The sequence below is a fragment of the Panthera onca genome, chromosome B2, assembly GCF_046562875.1.
Source record: "Panthera onca isolate mPanOnc1 chromosome B2, mPanOnc1 haplotype 2, whole genome shotgun sequence".
In the NCBI taxonomy this organism is placed as follows: domain Eukaryota; kingdom Metazoa; phylum Chordata; class Mammalia; order Carnivora; family Felidae; genus Panthera; species Panthera onca.
The window spans coordinates 141,567,541-141,582,045 of NC_138343.1; the positions used below are offsets into that span (position 1 = coordinate 141,567,541).

General features: G+C 51.1%; 1 protein-coding gene across 5 annotated transcripts in view; it reads left to right on the forward strand.

Moving 5' to 3' along the window:
* SYNJ2 (synaptojanin 2) overlaps nucleotides 1-14,505 on the forward strand; it is a 106,565-nt gene that overhangs the window by 72,237 nt on the left and 19,823 nt on the right. For all 5 annotated transcript variants that reach the window (XM_078447514.2, XM_060617002.3, XM_060616999.3 and 2 more), the window contains 7 exons: nucleotides 3,188-3,379; nucleotides 5,338-5,419; nucleotides 6,183-6,323; nucleotides 7,927-8,119; nucleotides 10,990-11,148; nucleotides 12,908-13,064; nucleotides 14,026-14,143. In XM_078447514.2, the coding sequence (XP_078303640.2) occupies nucleotides 3,188-3,379; nucleotides 5,338-5,419; nucleotides 6,183-6,323; nucleotides 7,927-8,119; nucleotides 10,990-11,148; nucleotides 12,908-13,064; nucleotides 14,026-14,143 (1,042 nt within the window). The remainder of the gene's footprint in view (nucleotides 1-3,187; nucleotides 3,380-5,337; nucleotides 5,420-6,182; nucleotides 6,324-7,926; nucleotides 8,120-10,989; nucleotides 11,149-12,907; nucleotides 13,065-14,025; nucleotides 14,144-14,505) is intronic.

Sequence of the window (14,505 nt, forward strand, 5' to 3'; positions counted from 1 at the left end):
ATGCTGTTCGTGGTAATGTAAATTAGTGCAGCCACTATAGAAAGCAGTATGGAGATTCTTCAGAAAATTAAGAATTGAACTACCATGTGATCCAGCTGTTCCACTTCTGGGGATTTAGCTTAAGAATGTAAAAACATTGATTCAAAAAGATATATGCACCCCTATGTTTATTGCAGTATTATTTACAATAACCAAGATAACGGAACAAGCCAGTATCCATCAATAGATGGATAAAGTAGATGTGGTACACACACACACACACACACACACACACACACACACACACACACACACACTGGAATACTACTTGGCCACAGAAAGGAATGAAAGCTTGCCATTTGCAACAACATGGATGGACCTTGAAGATATTATGCTAAGTGAGATAAGCCAGATGGGGAAGGACAGATACCATGTGATTTCACTCACGTGGAATCTAAAATAAAAAACACAAACTTACAGAAACAGAGAACATATCAGTAGTTACCAGAGGGGGTGGGGGTAGGGGAATGGGTGAAGGAGGTCAAATGTATGGTGATGGTTGGTAATGAGACTTTTGGTGGTGGTCACTGTGTGGTGCATTCAGATGTAGAATTGTAATGTTTTACACCTGAGACTTATGTTATATACCAATTGTACCTCGGATTAAAAAAATGTTATTATACTCTCAGGTCCTAGATATGGAGAGCATACCATACAGAGGTTTATTGAGGGTTTCTTTATTGGGATTTCTGCAGGAAAGGCAGGAGGGTAAGTAGCTTAGAATTGGACAGTTTAAATAATTCTGGTGGGCTTTGGGTTATAAGCATGGACTCGAGTTGAATGGTACCTGGTCCTGGCATGACTGAGGCACAGGGATATACAAAATATGAATGCGATACCAGCTATCACCGTGTTTCCTGGGAGCCCGTTCTTTCCGGCCTTGAGTGGGAGCCCACTCCTGTACTTTCTTAGTTTAGACTATATTTCCGAGCCAAGAGGAAAGGAAAAATCGAGAAGATGCTGGAGGAGTCCGTGTTCTATTCTACAGGTGTCAGCTTCTTTGAGTGCTAACTCCTGCCAGAAACCCTTTCTCAGCCCCAGTGGATTCTTGGTCCCATCGCCAGGTATCATTTGTCCCAGGGAGTGTCCATTGAGGGGGGCCTCCTGCTTGTTACGGCCCCGGGACCCTGGAGAACTGATAGAGGGAGTAGTTGTCTCCAGGGATGAGGACACCTTCTCTCGGGGGCAACTCCGTCATGCTTCTATCAACAGCTAGAGGTTTCTATTTGTTAGTTGAACTACAGTTGACATATGGCATCATGTTTCATGTGTACAGCATAAGGATTTGCTATTTGTATACATGGTGAAATGATCACGGTAAGTCTAGTTAATATCCATCACTGCGCACAGTTACCAAAAAAATATTTTTTTCTTGCGATGAGACCCTTCAAGATCTATTCTCTTAGCAACCGCGAAACATGCAGCACAGTGTGAACTATGGTGGCCCTGCTGTGCATTATGTCTCAGGGCTTACTGATTTCATAACTGGAACTTTAGACTCCCTTCACCTTTCTCCCCCCCATCCCACTCAATCCCCAGTCTGTTCTCTGTGTCTGTCAGTTCATGGTTTTTAGGGTTTTTTGGTTGGTTTTTAGCTTCCACAAATGAATGAACCAGAGGTTTCTTAGGAAATTTTTAAAATAATTTTTAAATTTTATTTATTTTGAAAGAGAGAGTGTGCAAGCAGGGGAGGGACAGAGAGAGAGAGAGGGGGGGAGAGAGAATCCCAAGCAGACTCAGCACTGTTATCCATCATAGAGCCCGATGCAGGGCTCGAACCCACAAACCATGAAATCATGACCTCAGCTGAAATTAAGAGTCAGACGCTTAACTGACTGAGCCACCCAGGTGCCCCCCTTGGAAGAAATCTTAATGGTCTCTTATTCCCTGGACACTGTAAATGCTATGGAGCTAGTGGAGAAGAAGGGGAGAACCTAGCATTTTTCTTTAGAAAAACGTTTGTTTTGTTCTAGAAATTTTTGGAAAATTAATTTGCCCATGTTTAAAATGGTTTCAGAGCCCTTTGCTGCTTTCACGATTCCATAGGGGCACCCCCTTGACTCTAAATAGCCAAGGTGATATTTGTATCGACCTAGAAATAAGGTAAGCTCAGTCAAAGCTGAGAGAAGGTCTGAGTAGCACAGAGTCTTATTAAGTAGATAGGTAGGTATGACTTAAATTTGCTGTAAGTCACTAGTTTAAAAAATGGAATCTATTGTGGATATCCAGAGGGTGGATGTGGTTCAGAGTAATGCTTTTTTAAGGGTTTGAGGCCGAGGTAAACAAAACATCTCAGGCTTGAGGGCTGGAAGGTGGAAAAGGCAAAGATGGGCTAAGACATTCCAAGTTTAACACGTATGCATTTAAAGTATGGCAGGCTGGGGTGCCTGGTAGGTCAGGGCACCTGGGTGGCTCAGTCAGTTGAGCATCCGACTTCAGCTCAGGCCATAATCTCGCAGTTCATGGGTTCAAGCCTCACATTGGTCTCTGCTGTCAGCACAGAGCCCACTTCAGATCCTCTGTCCTCTTCTCTCTCTGCTCCTCCTCTGTGCTCTCTCTCTCAAACAATAAACATTAAAAAAATAACAACGTATGGCAGGTTGCAGTGTCCCCTTGCTTATGTCCCCACTGGCTTGTGGATGGAATGCTGAGGCTGAGATTTCCTGTGGTCTGATGCCCTAGCCTGTGGGGCTCTGGTTAAGTAAAGGTTATAGAGAAGGGAGTGTCTGATCTTGTGTTTTCATGCCATAGGGGAGGGCTGCCTGGGTGGCTCAGCCGGTTAACCATCTGACTCTTGGTTTCAGCTCAGGTCGTGATGTCACGGTTCGTGAGGTCAAGCCTCACGTCGGGCTCCACACTGAGTGTGGAGCCTGCTTGGGCTCCTCTCTCCCTCCCTCTCCCTCTGCGCTCCACCCCCCGCCCCCGCTTCTCTCTCTCAAAATGCAAAAACAAACTTTTAAAAGAAGCCATAGGGAAGTGCTGTGTCTCTGGTGGCCTTAGCCCCTCACCATCTTCTCGAGGAGCGCGCTTGGCCCGTATCTGTAGGACCTGCGGCCGTCTGTCCCGACAGGGAGCTCCTTCCAGGTTTCTGGAGGACACGTGTGGTTGTGCAATGCACACACCTGTGCCCTTTCGTGCCTCCTCACAGTGACCCCCAGGATCCTGAGAGCCATGGCAGAGCGCCAGTCGGAATTCACACATTTCAGACGGATCCGAATCGCCATGGGGACCTGGAACGTGAACGGAGGAAAGCAGTTCAGGAGCAACCTCCTCGGGACGGCAGAGCTGGCCGACTGGCTGCTGGACTCCCCCAAGCTCTCGGGCCTGGCAGGGTCCCCGGGTGAGTGCGTGCAGCTGTCGCGACCACGAGGGCCTCGGTTTGACCTTTTCCGCAGCCGGTGCCTCCTGAGAGTTGGTATTTGGTGCTCCCACTCCCGAGAAAGGTTAGAAAGTGCCGTGGTCTAACTTTCTAGGACACACCTGGCCAATTATTTGACGCCTTCCCTTTTCCGCACGTTTGGAAGGGCTGTCGAAGCGGGGAGTCTCTCTCTTCACATACAGAGATTTCGCAGTTGTGGGTCTCGCTCATTAGAACCTTCTTGTCGTGAGGAGGAGCACGTGGCTCCTGGAGCCACGTTGCCGTCGGAAGTTGGGCCAGAGCCAGGCGCACGGGTCGTGTTGCTGCTGACCAAGCACGTGTGTCACAGCCTTCTTCCTAGCCACCTGTGTCTGCATATCTGCTCTAAGCAGTTGCAAAAGAATTTGTGTGCCTTTTAGGAGTACAATAATCCCAAGTTGGGCGCCTCACCTTGTGTCTTACATCATGCAGGGGAGTATTGGATGGCCTCAGAATTGCAGGGTTGGGAGAATAAATGATTTTCTGCAGCCAGCATTTATGCGGAGGCCTGGCTCTTTCAGGCTTCCTTGGATTCTGCAAGAGATCCGTGATCCGGTTCTCTGTGGACGTGTAAGAGCCTCTCATTCTCCACAGCGGCCCTGAGAGGTGCCTGGAGCCCACCCCACCCCCCCACCATCACGTGCACGGTCGGCACCCCGCTTGCTGCCTCGAGGTGCAGGAGAGCTGGAGCGCACAGTTCGGGGGTCCTGGGATTCTTGTGTCGGTGGGGACCGTTCAGAATGCCCAGCGGAGCAGGCCCCATATGTGCTGCGGACGTTAGAGAGAACTTCCCTCCCCCTTTTCGAAAAATGGCTCTTTGTTTGCCAGCCGGCAGGGTGGGTGGGGACAGCAAGCTGTTGTCACTTTGCGGGGCATATTATTGGGACGCAGGCTCAGCAGCGCCCCCTAACCGGAAAAACTCACCGGGTTCAGGAGGGAGGAGGGGCTGTGGTGACTGTCGCCCGCAGATCAGAGGAATTGGGTAGTTTTTCTTTAAACAAAGAAGAGAAGCTCTAAGCCAGTCAAGCTTGAAGTTTCCAAGCTGCCCTGTGAGGCCAACAGGGAAAGAAGTGGACAGCCTGGCCTTTCCCGATGGCATCAGGGAGCACAGGGTGTCCCTTTGTGCAGTGCTTTGAACCACAGCCTGAAATGATGGCTCAGGAGCCGAGTGGCAGCAGGTGGCAGGGGGGCACTGGAGAGATGTGGCAGGGGTCGTGTTAAAGCCTCAGCTTCCCTGTTAACAGGGACCCAGAGAGAACGGATGAGCAGCACCTTGGCTGGCTGTGTGCCCTGTAGACTGCATTTCGGTAGCAGACCTCAGCTGTCACCACCTCGAGCTGGGCAGGGTTTTCCGTGCTCCGACCACCGAGATGACAGTCCCCTGGGGCAGGAAGGGCCACATCAGTCAGTCATAACCGGCAAGGCTGGGCCCAGCACTGTGAAAAGTACTGAGGGACACAGGCAAGTGTGAGACAGTGACGTCCCCACGTGCCTTTGGGCCTGATGCACGTGTTGGTCACCGGGAAGGAAGGGAGACCGACAGGATGGTGCCCTTACTACCTGCCAGGTGGAGTGGGTAGTTCATATGTGCCATCTGATGGATGCTTCACAACTCCTTGTGAGACGGTGGTTACTGTCCCTTCTGCAAAGAAAGGAACAGAGGTCTGGAGGGGTCAGTAACGTGCCCCAGGATGTAGACAGGGAAAGGCCACGTGCACAGCAGGACGCGAGGGAAGGTGGGGCTCCACACGAAGCTTCACTGAGTCATCGGGATGCGTGCACCCGGACCCGGGGCACACCTGGGCTCAAAGAGGCAAACGCGGTGCCCCGCGAGTTTGCTGACCCGCAAGTTTGCCTTGTTGCGTCTGATTGTCGTTCACCTCCGGCCTTTGCCCCCCCAGATGATGACAGCCCAGCTGACATATTTGCCGTGGGGTTTGAAGAGATGGTGGAACTGAGCGCAGGGAATATCGTCAATGCCAGGTGAGCATCCAGGCACGAGGGGTGCAGGCGGCACCCTGGAACTCACCCGAGGCTTTCCTGAGCCAGGGGCCTGGCTAGGAGCGGGGTTCTGGGCCATCCTGCTTTGGCGTCCGCTAACCTGGGACCCCGGATGTGTAGATACTTGGGATTGCGTTCCTTCTCCACACACAGATGTGTACCTCCGATTCCTCTTTCTTTGCAAATTAAGGAAATAGAAGGACGGCGTGGTATTGCTGTATATTCTCAGCCGTGTGTGGAGGCTGAGGCATGCTGTGAGCTGGCATGTGGGCACCTGGAAGGTGTGGGCTGAGGGCCAGGCTGGAAGGGTGCTGACTCACCTTTCCTGGGGTAGGTGAGAAGGGTAAGTGCAGGGAGACGGTGTTTCTGTTCCCTCCACCGGATGCAAAGGAAAGAAAACCACTGGATTAATGTTTTCTGTAAGGTCAACTGGAGCTTTTCTTTGTTGGTTTTATTTCAAGGACTTTTCTGAACAAATAATAAAACCTGGTCTGTGCAGCTCTAATGAGCGAGGTACTGCATTGGGTTTTAGGTGGAGGGGGTGGGGTGAGACGTGTGCTGTGATGTGTATGGTACAACCAGAAATACACAGATAGTCCATGGCAGGAGTTGAGGCAGGGAACTAACATGGGAGTGGGGACAGTGTGACACCAGTTGTACAAAAAGAATAAACTAAGGGCTGGAGGAGTTTGTGGGTAGGAGGGCCCATCTCCAGCAGACGGTAGAGCGTTTCTTTCTCTTCCAGTACCACCAACAGGAAGATGTGGGGTGAGCAGCTGCAGAAAGCCATCTCACGCTCTCATAGGTACATTCTCTTGACTTCGGCACAGCTGGTGGGCGTCTGTCTGTATATCTTTGTACGTCCATACCATGTCCCATTCATCAGGTAAGAACATTGAGTTAACGTCTGGGGGACACGGGGTTGTTGGTCTCGGTGTTTTGTTCGGACTTCCTCCCCCTCCCCCCTCCTGCACCAGGTTCGGGACTTGCCATTATTCTAAATCAATGTAGCAACCCCCCCAAGGAAAAACTGGGCTGAATAGAATATTGTCTGGTGACTAAAAAGCCACAGTGGGAACCTTCCAGGTCAGGAAGCTGAGCTCTTTCAGAAAGAGTGATTGTTGTCTCCCAAACTCAGTTTTGTGCAAGGAAAGGGATTTTTTGTTGAAGTTTTAGACAGGAAGCCTCTGACCAAGAGCTGAGTAACCCATCGGGAAATGCCAGCTCTTTAAAAGAGTTCTAAATAAGACATGTGGGCAGAAAGCCTCTCCCACTGTCACCCCATTGCAATGTCCCTAAAGTGACAGCTTTGTAAATGTCAGGAAGAGAACACTTAGGAAATGGGTGTCCTCTTAGGAAAGTGTGAGTGTGCGTGTGTGTGTATATGTGTGTGCACGCATGTATACATGTGTGGTGTGTGTGTGCATGCATGTGTACATGTATGCGTGTGTATTGTAAGGTTTGGGAGGAACTCACCTTTTCCCTCGATGACTCATAACCTCCCATTGCTACCGGGTCTCGCCCACGTCCATAGCATTCCCTCCAGTCTTTCTCACCGCCCCTGCCGGGCTGAACCTTTCCTGCTACCTGGGTGAACACCTCTGTGTAGTTAGAGGAGAGGAGAGGCGTGCCCGTGGCAGGGCTTGGAGAGCAAGACTGGGCTCTGTGCCCATAATCCCCTTCTATGATGCTCAGAAAATCTTTAAGTCCGTGTCCCCTGAGTGTTCATTCTGGCAGTCGGGCAGTGTCCAAAGTGAGTGGGTAAAAGTCAGTGAAGGTAAGGTCAGGGTAGAGGTTAGAGATGAACCACGAGAGAGGGCGGTGCTGGGGAGCTCCAGATTTCCCAGATGCCGCCCAGGGTCCCCAGCCTCTCCTTCAGCCTTAGCTCGTTTAGCTCCTATGCTTCTTGGCCACCTTGTCTGCTGACTGCTGGTCCCAGGGAGCAGGGGAGACCTCTGTGTGCCTCAGTCTACAGTCCCGTGGACCCTCACACTCACTCGTAGGAATTGCAGGCTGGCATTCGAGTGCGAGCTGGAGTCTGCATGGAAACCGCCTACCCAGCCGGGCACAAATAACTGGCTGTTTCCTGTCTCTTAACATGCGTGGATTACCTGACTGCAGCACCCGTGCTTTGCCGGAAGGCTGCGGGTGTGGGCCGGGGGTGGGGAAGCCGGTGCTGCTTCGCAGGCATAGAAGCAGAAAGCGGGGATGGAAGTGACAGCTTCATGAGTGGTTCTGCGAGCGCAGGGCGCTTGAGAGTTGGGGCTGTGGAGACGGTCCTCCAGGCCTCCCAGGAGGCAGCCGTCAGCAGGGAGAGGAGAGTGTGGCGCGCTGGGCACCACATGGCCTGGCCGCTGAAGATGTGATTAAACAGATTCTGAGCCACAAGCCCCAGGCTGCCGCCCAGCTCTTCTCTGGAGCAAAGCGGGTTTCCGCTTGTCCTTCTTGACCGCTAAGGAGCCGCCACCCGTGTGCATTCTGTGTTCCAGAGACGTGGCGATTGACACGGTGAAGACGGGCATGGGAGGAAAGGCGGGGAACAAGGGTGCCGTGGGCATCCGCTTCCAGTTCCACAGCACCAGCCTCTGCTTCGTGTGCAGCCACCTGACGGCCGGGCAGGCCCAGGTGAAGGAGAGGAACGACGACTACAGGGAGATCACCCAGAAGCTCAGTTTCCCGATGGTGAGCAACGTGCCGTGGGTGGACGGTGGCCCGGAATGTGACAGGGATGCGTGTGCTGGCTCCCTGCAGCACGCGTGGTTTTCTGAGCTGCCCGCGTAGGCCGGGCATCGGAGGTGCGACTGCTGGAGGGTCCCTGCCCTTGGGGGCTCAGCGCTGGGGGAGGGGAGATGAGCTGGGATGGCACAACAGAGGTGAGCCCAGGGGGTCTGGAGTGTTCTACGCCCCACGTCAAGTCCTTATGCACTTATACGTTTTCGTTGCATCCCTGTGTGTTTTCCGATTTTCTCACTTGTGGTCCGTGCTCTGTCCAAGTTGGTGGAGAACAACTGAATGCAGACAGTGTGCGACTTGGTTTTCTTTAGATCTGTGGTCTTCACATATGTATTCTGTTGCAGCTAAGAACGCCCGTTCTTTTACTTTTAATTTTTAAAAAATGTTTATTTATTTATTTTGAGAGAGAGAGACACTGTGTGAGAGCAGGAAAGGGGCAGAGAGAGAGTGAGAGAATCCCAAGCAGGGCCTGTGAGGTGAGCGCAGAGCCCCATGCGGGGCTTGATCCCACAGACTGTGAGATCATGACCTGAGCCAAAATCAAGTCGGACGCCCAACCCACTGAGCCACCCAGGTGCCCCAAACGCCCGGTTTTTGAATCTGTGCATTCCTGACTAAGGAGCCCTGGATCCTTCCACCTGGTCTCCAGGTTGCGGATAATATGCGCCATGCTGCCCTCTGGTGGTGGCAGGCGTTTCCATCCCAAAGCCAGCGGATCTTCTTTTCAAATTCAGATTTGAATGTTCTCTTTCCTGTATAAACATGACTGCCTGCACACCTTCAGCCTGGTGCAAACCACCGGTTTCCCAGCAGTGAGGGGAGGCCAACTCTTTTCACCACATGTTCTGCCAGTGTCTGTGACACCGTTGGCTGGGTCACAGAGCTCCAGAGTGTGAGACCAAATAGATCCCATAAAACTGACATCCTGTTTACTGGGCTGCATAGGCTCTCAAAGCAAAAACTCTTTTATTTTCATCAGCGAGTGCTGTAGTCTTTGCTGTAGTTTTTGTTTCTTGGACCAAAAAAGAAACAGAGCTGGGAAATTTACAACTTGTAGTCTTCTAATTTACGTAGGACATTATGCGTGTTTTCTCTGTGTGTCTCTTCGTTTAAAAAAAAAAAAAAAAAAAGTCCAACCAGGGGCGCCTGGGTGGCTCAGTCAGTTACGCATCTGACTTCAGCTCAGGTTGTGATCACATACTCCATGAGTTGGAGCCCCGCATCAGGCTCTGTGCTGACAGCTCAGAGCCTGGAGCCTGCTTCGGAGTCTGTCTCCCTCTCTCTCTGCTCCTCCCCTGCTCATGGTCTGTCTCTCTCTGTCTCTCTCTCTCAAAAATAAACATTAAAAAAAATAGTCCAACCCTTCTCACTTAAAGTGCTGTTTTGAAATAGTAAACTTTAGACATATTCAAAGTATTCAAAGGGCTCAAAACGAGCCTTTTTTTTCAACAACAGAAAATTGCGGATGCTGATCAGTTAATGCTCTACACCTGTGCTGCCCGGCGGACTAGGCTCTAGCCACAAGCAAGTATTTTAATTTAAATTAATTAAAATTAAATAAAACAAAAATCCCTTGGTTACACTGGCCACATTTCTTGATGGCCACTCACTGGCTGCTTGTGACTGGCTGCCTGTGGCCAGCTGCTCCCGTTCTGGACGGCACAGATGGAGAACATGTCCATCACTGCCGAAGTTCCGTTGGACGGCAGCGCTCTACACATTTATTTGGTTGTGATCGTTGTAATTCTCCGCCCAGATTACTGTCGTGGTTTGCAGGGAGCGGGGGTATAGCAGAAACAGATTCTGGAGTTAGGCAGATGTGAGTTCAAATGTTGCATTTATTGTGCATTAGTGGTGTAACTTCAAGCTTTTTGAACTTTCTTTTTTAATCTAAAAGAGAGCCCATAGTGCGTGCTGCCCAGGGTTGCCGTGAGGGCAGTGGGCCCCAGGACATAGCCCAGTGCTTATGGATGGGTGCTAGGGGCGATGCATAGTGGCCACCGTCATTGTCTTTGGTGACTCACGGCAGGGAGAGAGGACGAGGATCAGTGCTCTCCAGAGATGTGCTGGTGGACCCCGGGCTCAGGGTGGGCTGGACCGGGACGGGCCCGGGGGGAGGCGGGGGGCGCGGGGGGCGGGGGCTGAGAATGGAACAGAGGGTCACAGGATGAAAATGGACAAAATCCATGACGTTTTACAAAGTTGCACATTCTGAGCACTTTCACTTATTTTCTTATGCCTGATCCTCCTAACTCTGAATGGTTGGGGCCGCTCTTCTTCGGGTGTGTAGACGTAACGAAAGCAGGAGCACAGCCAGTCACGGAGCTGGGGTGGGCGCAGCGAAGGACGAAGTTATGCTTCCCCAGTTAGAGCTGAGCTTTCTTCAAACCGCTCAAAAACATCCTCATTTTAAGCAAAGTAAGCCACGTAGGGGCGCCTGGGTGGCTCAGTCTCTTGATATCAGCTCAGGTCACGATCTCACAGTTCATCAGGTTGAGCCCTGAGTTGGGCTCTGGGCTGACAGGCAGGATCCTGCTTGGGATTCTCTCCCTCGAGCTCTGCCCCTCCCCTGTGTTCGTTCTTGCTCACTCTCTCAAAATAAATAAATAAACTAAAAAAAAATAAAATAAGCTACGCAAAAGCCCCTCAGTAAGTGTATGGGATTAATGAAAGACGAGATGCTCTAGTACGAGACATTTTTTTTAAGTAACATTTTAAGAAACAGCGCATCTGCGTATTATCTGCATGGTGAATTTTTCTCCCGTCGCCCACCTTCTTTGCAAGATGGGCCAGGATGACTGTGATTTTGTTTACGACAGGGAAGAAACATCTTCTCTCACGATTACGTGTTTTGGTGCGGCGATTTCAACTACCGCATCGATCTCACTTACGAAGAGGTCTTCTATTTTGTCAAACGCCAAGACTGGAAGAAACTTCTGGAATTTGATCAGCTCCAGCTGCAGAAATCAAGCGGAAAAGTAAGTTGTGCTCTTAAAATATGCCTTAGCATATTTTACTATGGAGTAGCATCTAAGTGTCTACACCGGCGTGCGGTAAATTAAGCTCCATGAGTGGATTTAACAGTGATTCTGATGCTAAGATGTGTGGCGTGTGAAGTTAAACATGAGCGTCCGTTCACACCCACTGCCTGGTCCTCCTCCAATGGGCTGTGCTCAGGGTCTGTGTGTCCGCTCGGGGCGGGAGCAGCTGCCCCCCTGCGGGAGACTGGCGGGCACACAGGCCAGCCACAGGAGCAGTGGTGGCGGAAGCCCCTCCTCCGACACCAGAGCCCGTGCTCTGCGGTTAGAGGTGGGCTTGCTGTCCCTCGTCCTTCACACAAACTGAGCCCTCAGTCCTCCGTGTCCCCCCAGGGAGTAAGTGGTCGCGCTCGGCGGGAATCAGAACGGCTTCGAAGGGCCCCGTGTCAGCAGCAAGCACAGTGCTGGGTGGGGACGGAGAATGCTGATGTAGACAAGCCCACCCAGCTCGTACCCCACGCCAGCCTTGTAGGACCCACCGACAGATGCTCAAAGCGCTTTATTTTGATGATAGTTCTGTTTCTCATTGGTGAACACGCTAACAAATTATAACTGTATTTAATATACTTTATATACCAATTTGTGTGGGTAATCCTCAAGACCGTCCTATAAATTAGGTTATTATACCCATTTTATAGACAAGAAAACTGAGGCCAAGGTCAAATGAGTCCAAGGTCACACGGTCAGTACACAGAGCCATGATGCAGTCCAAGATTGTCAAACTACAGAGCTCATGTTTGTCCCCCCAAATGACCCGTGTGCAGTTTTTTAGTGACTCCTCAGGCAATGACACGATAGGAAAGATTCAGGTATAGGATCTGTCCTCAGTTCTTCCAGGTCGCACTGGCCGACTTCCCGATGACCCAGCTGACCTTCTCCAATGCAGACTGTTTGCTCATGTTGGTATCTGGTAGCTTTGTGGCAGGCTGGGCCGAGAGGGCAGGTGCACAGCCATATTCCATTTACGTTTTGAAAACGCAGCTGGTAAAATGTGTGGTGAGAGGGATTCAGGTGTCTCTTGCGGCAAGAGACAGGCATTTTTTGACGCTTTCTGTGCACTCCCCACTCAACCCTGCCAGGGCTGTGGATTGCTAAGGGAGGCCAGATGGAAAAGTAACCACGCCATACATCTCTGCAACAGTTTCTTCTCTCTGCCTCCTACCAGTGTTGTCCACACCCTTCCACAGATGCACTGAGCGAATTAGTACAGGCCGTTCTAGGGTCTTCTCACGGCGCTGCGGCTGGATCCGGAGCTAAACCGAAAGAGAGTTCAGTCTCAGTTCTGTGCTTCTATTGACCCGGTTCATTTAGTTAGCAAATATCGATGAAGACCTTGATAGCAATGGCCAGGCATCGTACTAGGTCTGGGACTGTGCGGATGGGGCACCTGTGAGCCTCGCTGCCTGCCTTCCGCGGTCTCCCCGGGAACTGGCAAGCGGACAGTGGTACATCGGGTACTTGAGGTGGGTGGGAGATCCTGTGTGGTGTGTAAGTCAGTACAATGAGTAATCATCACTGTATTGCTAATTAAATAGCACCCATACGTTTCGGTTGGAAACATATTTGCAAATACAGTGTAGATCCTGGGTCTTTTAAGGAAGAGAGCCCTTTGGTATGTGCTTTTTTATTTTTTTTGTTTTTACATACGACACACAGAATCTAGGAGAACGAAGGTGGTCTTGGTCTTTTCTCCCAATAGATTTTTAAAGACTTTCATGAAGGCACCATTAATTTTGGACCTACTTACAAGTATGACGTTGGCTCGGCCGCCTACGACACAAGTGACAAATGCCGCACCCCTGCCTGGACAGACAGGGTCCTGTGGTGGAGGAAGAGGCACCCTTTTGACAGAACAGGTGCGTGGGACGTGTGCACCTTCAGAGCTGGTAGAGGGGGAATGGTCGATGACCACAGAGGGCAAGTCAGTCACAGTGATGCAGCACAGCGTTCTTTGCTATAAACAGCAACTTTCTTGGTAACCCGAAGCTACAGGAGATTCATTCCAGTTGTTGGCCCCTAAGCTTTGGAAGTTGTGCTTTGGGGAGCTCCCCTTTGGCTCTCCCCATCCCTGCATCACGGCTGTCCCCACACACCACCCCGTCTGCCTTCTGTCCTGGGGGGACGAACAGGAGAGAAGTCAGTGTCCGGTGTCTGTGCCCTCACCCACAACATGCAGTACATCCGGCCCCTTTTGTTCAACCAAACTCTTACCTGCTTAAAGCTCCAATTCCAAATAGGACATGAGCCCGACACAGGGAAGGAGGGTTTTTTCCTCAATTAGTTTTCCAGTATGTTTAGAACTATTAGCAATGGCCAGCTGGGAAGGGCGGCTCATTTAGAACACCTATACCTAAAACAGCTCGGCGTTTCTGGCAAGATGGATGCAGAGATTTCAAAGCCAGGAAATCACACTGTTCAGATCGCTCTGTGGGTATCTGTGACCTCCCCAGGGTACTGAGAGGCAGGGACCCCGTCATGGTCTTAGTCTCTGCTTCTCCTACTGTACGAAGGGCTGCAGACGCCCTGTGTTCCTGTGGCCTCTGGGGTGGAAAGCCCACAGCCACCACCCGCATTCCCACTGAGTGTGTCCACTGGGGAGGAAGTAGGCAGCACTGGATGACCTACGTGGATTACCTGCCCCAGACCCCAGAGCCTCCTTGGCATGGTTTCCGGCCCAGTGGGTTAGAAGGAACGAGTCTGAGACAGGGTGGTCTGTGACATAGACCCCCGTGGCCCAGGCTTCTCAGTCGGCTTTTCCGTATGTTGATACAATTGTGTGTTGTGTGTGGGTCTCTTGATCGTAATCCCTGTGAGTAGCCGGAGATCTCAACCTGCTAGACAGCGACATAGACGCGGACAGCACGGTCAGACATTCCTGGTCTCCTGGAGCCCTCAAGTATTACGGCCGAGCGGAACTGCAAGCATCCGATCACAGGTACGGTCCTGGAGGCCGCAGGGACTTTTGTGCTGGCAAAAGCAGCGTCCGCTGCTCCCCGCGGACAACGGGTGTGCTGTCCCCTTCAGAATGCGGGTGTGCAGGCATGTGGAATTCCGTAAACAACAAAGAAGAGTGTGACAGATAGCTGTGTACCCACCATCAAGAATTAATCACTGTTATTAGTATTTTGTCGTTGCTCACATCACAACTGATGTCATTTATGAAAATTTCAAAGATGCAGCCTATGGTACTTTGTCGTTTAAATTCCCATAAATGATGTCATTGTGCAACTTGCTTTTTTGGTCACTTAATGTCTTTGAGATACAGTCAGGTTGCTGTTGCAGATCTGGCTCATTCAC